Source organism: Xenopus laevis, chromosome 9_10L (genome assembly GCF_017654675.1).
Source record: "Xenopus laevis strain J_2021 chromosome 9_10L, Xenopus_laevis_v10.1, whole genome shotgun sequence".
Taxonomy (NCBI): Eukaryota; Metazoa; Chordata; class Amphibia; order Anura; family Pipidae; genus Xenopus; species Xenopus laevis.
The window spans coordinates 128,868,963-128,876,592 of NC_054387.1; the positions used below are offsets into that span (position 1 = coordinate 128,868,963).

The window sequence follows — 7,630 nt, forward strand, 5'->3', positions numbered from 1 at the left end:
CTAAACAATAGACCAGCCCAGGGAACAACCCTAACTTGACCAGTCATTACTCATAGCTAAGATTTTCCATACCTTTTATCAGCTTAGTTGTCCTTCTCTGCACCCTCTCTAATTCAATAATATCCTGTTTGAGCGCTGGAAGTACAAACTATCAGAAAGAAGCCACCATCTGATAACTACAAGGACAAGGAAAGCCTGCCCACCTTTACATTAAGAACATTACTAACACAAATCTTTTATTGTTTTAAAGGGATATTGTCATGGGAAAAATAGATTTTTCAAAACACATCAGTTAATAGCGCTGTTCCAGGAGTATTCTGCACTGAAATCCATTTCTCAAAAGAGCAAACAGATTTTTTTATATTTAATTTTGAAATCTGACATGGGGCTAGACATATTGTCAGTTTCCCAGCTGCCCCCAGTCATGTGACTTGTACTCTGATAAACTTCAGTCACTCTTTACTGCTGTACTGCAAGTTGGAGTGATAGCCTTCCCCCCCCCCAGCAGCCCATCAACAGAACAATAGGAAAGTAACCAGATAGCAGCTCCCTAACACAAGATAACAGCTGCCTGGTAGATCTAAGAACAGCACTCTAAGAACAGTAAAATCCAGGTCCCACTGAGACACATTCAGTTACATTGAGTAAGAGAAACAACAGCCTACCAGAAAGTAATTCCATCCTAAAGTGCTGGCTCTTTCTGAAAGCATATGACCAGAGAAAGTGACCTGAGATGCACCTACACACCAATATTACAACTAAAAAAATACACTTGCTGGTTCAGGAATGAAATTTAAACGGTAGAGTGAATTATTTGCAGTGTAAACAGTGTCATTTACAAATATGAACTACATTATAAAAATCATAACAGAATCTTTAAGGAAAGTATAAAAGCGATTGGGGTTGTTTTCTTGATGCTCAACCCCCTGCGATCCAAGTCATCGATTTTCTTATGCGCACCCACGCTACTCTTCTTGGCCATGGCAGTATTAAATGAAGATCTGGAAGAACTTGGTATCGCAGGTATTACAGAAAACCATTACAGATTCTTTTACACTTTCCTTGACCTTTACAATAAAACTATGGCCTCATACCTACAGCCCTATTTGTTCTATGCCCTAGTTCAAAACAAGTGAAGGAGACAAAGGAGAAGATATACAGAAGGATGTACTTACAAGTAACAGTGGAGAAAGGCTTGGTGGACAACTTAGAGAATGATTTAATTTTAAACTGCATATAATGTACCAGTGATGTAAAGTGACACACTCCAGTGGAACATTTTAGTATCACTTATAAATCACATTAAGCAATCCAGTTGAGTTGACCCTCATATATCCTTGCCTATCTAGCCTTCTCCTATCCTTCTCCTTTCTCTCCTTCATGTCTCTGTCATGCAGGAATTTAATCAAAAACTTTTTCCTCTCAATCCTCTCTCTCCTTGGGTTCTTTGGATATCTCATTTGGAACTTGACATCTTCCAATGTACAGTAGAGAAACTTTAACAGCTCTTTGTGCCTCTCCTTTGTTTTGTGGTGATCTCTTTTTGTGTAATTCTCCAGCTTTATTATTTGTTCCACTCCCATCAGTTTGAAGTCATTTTCTGCTTTTGTGTAGTCACCAGACATTTTATGGGTAAGGACCACAATGGGGTAAACCCCTGTAAGAAAGAAGATCCATAATGAGGAAATATTTTCAGAGCAATAAAAAAAAATACATTAGGTCAGTGATCCCTAACCATTGGCTAAAGTGCAACATATTTCTCACCAGTGGTCCCAGTGGTCTTTATTTTTGAATTCTTGTCTTGGAGGCAACTTTTTGCTGCATACAAAAGATGTACTGCCAAACAGAGAATTCTGTAGGCTGCCAGTCCACATAGGGGCTACCAAATAGCCAATCACAGCCCTTACATGGACTTTTTTCATGCTGGTGTTGCTTCCCAACTTTTTTACATTTGAATGTGGCTCATGGGTAAAAATGTTTGGGAATCCATGCATTCGGTCATACGCCCTGAACTTTGGGGATATACAATATACTAGAATGGCCCAATCTGAAAGCCTATTTAGGATGTGATAGGAAAGCCCAATCAAAATTAGGATTAGATTCATGTTGAAAATTTACTTACAACCTTAGATATTGTCAAAATTATGGAAAGATACATGATAGTGTAGTGTTATGATATCTGTAGCCTTGTCATAGGCCAATGATACTGACAATTTAGGCGGGCTAAATTTCCTTAAAAAGAAACAACTGCTATAAAAATGAAAGCCTTCTACATGTAACTGCCCGTAAAGAATTTCACCTTCCTCTTGTATATCTTATTATGAATTTAGTGTGGTGGCTCCTAGGCATTTAAATCAAACCAAATCAAAGAGCTGGGCTTGACACTGAACTACACTTTGGCAAGTATGGGTTATTGTGATGCATGTACAGTATATGCTTTAAAGCAAGAAAACATGTTAGTTATTAAACATGAGAATTCCAGACAGTAGGAGGCCCATTTATTAAAAATCTAATTCCTACATTTTTTTTCACAAATTGTTAAAAAAATTGTTGTTTTAAAAAGCTCTAAAAATGTTCGAGATTTAAGTGTAAAAACTATTAATATGAAACTTCACCAGATAAAAGTTGTTGAGGTCCTTTAGAAGTCAGTGGGAGCTGCGATGATTCTATTAGATCGGTTTTAATCAATTCAGGCTTTTTTTTGCTAGGAATTGTATGAAAAACTAAAATTTTTAGAAGATTTCAAGGTATTCGTAGTTATTAGCAAATCGTTCAACGAAATTTTCCCTTCTTACTTTTTTTATTCAGATATTTAATAAATGTCATGACATTTGTTTGTGAATTTAGTTGTGTTTTCATAGACCTCTAAAACCACTAAAAACCGACTTTTGATAAATAGGCCCCCAAGTGCCCAGCTAACTATTCTATCTCAAAGATCAGACTTTGATATTTGTTTATGGTATACCTTGCTAAACTGCAAAAATACATAAAGTATAGCTGGTAGAAGATGAAGCCTTATGGCAGGTCCTTGATGCCTAACTCAACACTCTTAACCTTTGTAGATCAGATACCCAGCTATGTGAGTTCCCACTCAAGACCTCATCGTCCCATTTATGGAACATGATGAACGTTTAACATCAGTGCCAGAAGAAATATTCTTATTATATCACTTAATAGATTTTGAAAGAGGATTTATACTAAACATTGTTTTTATCACTAATGGATTAGACATTGGGTACAAGTGTTATACTATTAAGCTGATGAAATTGCACCTGTCATGAGTCGGCAGTTTTCAATGAACTCCTTTGTTTCTCTCTTCTCCCCATCGTTAAGTCCTTTTTTTACACTGAAGACAAAGATAATATATTACGATGAATAGTTCAAAGCCGCAGTCAAAAATTCATCAACATCTTCTCACCCTGTTGTTATGTACTCATGGCGCCATGTTATAAAAAAACTGCTAAACCAATAAAGAGATACATTACAAAAAGAAAATCATCAGCATCCTGTAAATTAATAATTAATTGAACTTTTAATGGCAAAGCTTAAATATATCAGGATTCTTATTACAACAATGTTTTGTATATCTGTAACGTTATTGTGAGTTAAGGTTTGAACAACTATTGGACTAGGATGCTTTATAGCTTTCTGAGTGAACTGATTGATGAGAAGATTTAACTGAACTCCAGGGAAAGTCAAACATTTTTGTCCAATTTGATCAAATTTGATGAACACAAGGCAATGTGTATGACCAGAATTGGGCTTCACATTGTGAAAAGATGCCACAGGACCTGCTCCCAGTTGAAATGTGCTGGTGGGTTCCAGCAGGCATCCAAAATCTATCTCTGCCTTCCTATATCTGACTTTCTGGTAAGTCTATGGTCAATTGGTTGCCTCACAATTAGTTGGTCATCCCATGACACCTCTAACTTATCACTTAATAGCCATCCTGGTGTCAGACACAATATTTTAAAGAGATTCTCTTCTGTTTTTACCTGTTCTTTACATTCATTTTTTATTGTCCATGGCTATACTATTTTTGTTACTTTTTTACCTCGATTTTTACATTTTCCTTCCATGGTTTCAAGTGCTTAAAGCTGTCGTAATTGGAAATTATATAAGAGATGTATCTATTATATTTGGCATGTTGCTTTGAATCATAGCTATTGCAGTATGTAAAGGGGTGATTTATCTTACCTGTAAACAAAAATTGGAACTGTTAGGTCTGTGAAATTTGGGTCCATTTCTGAGTCCTCCAGTCTAGAAATCATTGTCTCAAAGTCATTGGTCCACTCTACCTTCTCATTAAGTGGGACGAAATTTCCTAGAAATAAAGGAGGATTTCATTTGTAGACAATATTTAGGAGCTGCTCATATACTATGAATTAGAAATTAAATGAAAAGGGATATTAATTTTATTTAATATAAAAGGTATCCTGTATGGAGACATCAGCATCATAGTTCAATAAACATTCTGTTAAGTTCTTCCATGTCACTCTTCCTCAGGTAATTTTGTCTCAAAGGCCAATATCAATGGCTATTTATCTAGTTGTGGGACTATCTATTAGGAATAAGTGCTGGTTTGTAAAGAGCCTATGTGCTGAGTGATACTCCTCTTACAAGAACTGTAAAGTATTCCCATCTAGTACTTAGATCTCCATTAACACATTACATTAGCCTCCAGCCAAGATCTCCAGATGGCCTCAAATGATATACGAGCTTCTGTTTGGATAGGGAATCATTTATTAGCTTTTTCCAAAAGTTAAGCACAGGTGGCCCTGTGGATTTCCAGTTGAGCAATATTGCCTTTTTGGCATAATAAAAGAGTTGCAAGTAACAAAATCTAACAGGGGGCCTCAGCTGTAGAGTTTCCATGATACCCTGGAGAAATAGGCTGGGTGATGTATATTAGTGACAGCTAGAACCATAATTAAGCACTTCTCGCCAAAATCTCTGTATCACTGGTCATTCCCAGAGACATGGAAAAAGGTACCCACAGTGTTAAGGCACTTGGGACACTGGACAGAAACCCCAGAGTATATCCTAGATAGCTTTTGTGGGGTGAGGTATACTCTGTTAAGGAATTTAGTCTGCATGTATCATTCTCTATCCTCACACCATTGCTGTTGAGGCTTGTTTAATTGGGTGGTATCCACCTGCAATAATATAATATACATTTAGGTTAGGACTTTGGCCAAATATGGCCGGTGGAGGTAAAGCTCCAAAGTAGTATAAGTGACCACTTTTGGCCTATGGGGGAATTGGGACTAGTAGGTGTGTTTCAGCTGCAGGTATCTGAACAGAATATTAGTTAGGAGTTGGTATTCAGCTTCAGACTCAGGAGTACATTGAATTGTTTACACTCCCTATCAGCTGAAATATCTCCCAGTGGGGGCGGCTGCCCATCTAGAAATCTCAGACACTGAGTCACCCATATGGGGGTCCACGTAGACCAGCTGACTGTGTATTTAACATGTTACTGAAGGCTCATAAGAAAGTTTCACACCCAAAAAAATGATACAAATTTGTTTCTTTTTGAAACTTGAGGTACACTCTGAAACAATAAGCAATGGCACCATAAGCTGGTGTTCTTCTGGAACACAGCTTGTCTAGACACTAGTCCAAATACAGCCAAAGTTAATGAGCACTCTACAAGGTCTATGATATATAATTTGCCTTGATTTTAGCAAAGATAACAAGCATAGGCTCATAAAATATATAGATCAATACGATAATGAAAATCTTTGAGATCTGTACACCACCACCACCAAGAACTGTCAGGTGTGATGGACATTTGTATTTTTTTGGGATTCATTTTTATATAACCATGTTCCTTCTTACACTATTTGGGTCTAGGCACTCTTAGTAAAGATTCTGTGTACATACACCGTATATGCGTATTTGCTCTGTTAGAATTAGATTTGCACTAATTGCTACTTACCCAATTGTGCATAAATTTCTCCGGTCTCAAACGCATTGAACCTGGAATAACCTCTGTTATCCACAATAGTGATGGTCCGGGTGAGTCTATAGGCTTTCCTGTTTACAGTGACCCCACCATGGGACCTTGATGTTTTTGCACGTGCCTTGTAGTCTCCATCACCTAATACATACTTGCAGGAGTTGATGAGGGAGGACTTGCCATGACCCATAAACCCAAACAACTGTAGAAGAACTCGATTATAGCCTTGGCTTCCAAGAGCACATCTATCAAGGCTGAATCGGAGAATATAGTCCTTCACATGATCTTCTGGTCTTTCATACTCAGCCATCTCCTTTGTGCCTGTTTGTGAATGCCAGGGTAAAATGGCAGCACCAGGAATCAAAAGTGAAAGTAGAGTTTTTGAAGAATGTTTCACACCCAAATATCTCTGCAGTGTGAGTGTTTCTTTTATTTACTCTACATATTATCTGGTATTTTATTAGCAGAGTCCGGGAATGCCCCACCCTATCCTTTGTATGTTTGTCAGAAAGTTCTACTTAGCTGAAAATGAATAAAAATCTGTTTGTTATTTAACAGGTGTTCTGTTGCATAAATATTTTGTTAATCAAGGGCTAAAGTACGCTGGGATCTGCAGTCCATTAACATCAGGACTGGATTCTTAAAGCTGCAGTGTTTAATGAAACTATACACTGAATTCAATTGTCAAGGGTCCATTTGTTGTAACAGAATTGAAAAATTAGACTTTATTACTATGTGTACACACATGACTTCTTCTTCTTCTAGAGGCATTAACAACATATTACTTGCACCATCACTATTTTAAAGACCAGGAGCCACTGATCATAGGGTTTGGAATAAAGATCAAGGAGAAAACATAAACTAAGATTGAGACAAAACTGATGTTTACAAACTGAAATAAGCTTTATTGCAAACACAGGTATAGACAGGGCCGCTCCGGCCATGAGGCAAGGTGAGAATCTTGCCTCAGGCGGCACGGAGCGGCCAGTTACCAAGGGCGGCAAAAAGCCGCCTCTGGTAACTTTAAGAGCCGAATTTCCGTTTTTTAAAACGGAAATTCGGCTCTTCTAGCGCAGCGAGCGCAATAGCGCTCACTGCCCTAGCGATGCGGCCCCTCCTCCACCCGCTCCGACGCTGGTAGTTAGAAGAGCGGAGCAGGAGGAGGGGCGGCATTGGGGCTGCTGCCTCAGGCGGCAGCAGCCCCTGAAACGTGCCTGGGTATAGAACAAGGCTGGTAGGCAGCATAAATAAAGAAAAATAGTTGTCTTGAGAAATTACAACACAACAATAACAACAATATATTCATTCATGGCCATGGAAATGTAATCTGGCTTCTAATGGTCTTCTGCATAGAGATATGAGGCTGGAGATCCAGTAGAGAAGATTGAACCCAAGGGTAACATAGTGACATAGTAAGTTAGAAAAAAGACACACATCCATCAAGTTCAACCTTTTAACTTTTTTTAACCTGCCTAACTGCCAGTTGATCCAGAGGAAAGCAAAAAAAAACCAACTGAAGACTCTCCAATTTGCTTCAGAGGGGGGAAAAATTCCAAGATGGCAATGGGACCAGTCCCTGGATCAACTTGTACTATGAGCTATCTCCCATATCCCTGTATTCCCTCACTTGCTAAACACCATCCAACCCCTTCTTATACCTATCTAATG

At 38.2% G+C, this 7,630-nt stretch overlaps 1 protein-coding gene across 1 annotated transcript; it reads right to left on the reverse strand.

Moving 5' to 3' along the window:
- Nucleotides 1-1,221: 1,221 nt before the first annotated feature.
- On the reverse strand, nucleotides 1,222-6,286 carry LOC121398159. The gene is made up of 4 exons (XM_041576890.1): nucleotides 5,942-6,286; nucleotides 4,198-4,324; nucleotides 3,273-3,346; nucleotides 1,222-1,657 (listed from the first exon to the last, which is right to left on the reverse strand). Exons 1-4 carry the CDS (start codon nucleotides 6,270-6,272, stop codon nucleotides 1,287-1,289), a joined length of 903 nt encoding a protein of 300 aa, XP_041432824.1. The 5' UTR covers nucleotides 6,273-6,286; the 3' UTR covers nucleotides 1,222-1,286.
- Between the last annotated feature and the right edge of the window lie 1,344 nt (nucleotides 6,287-7,630).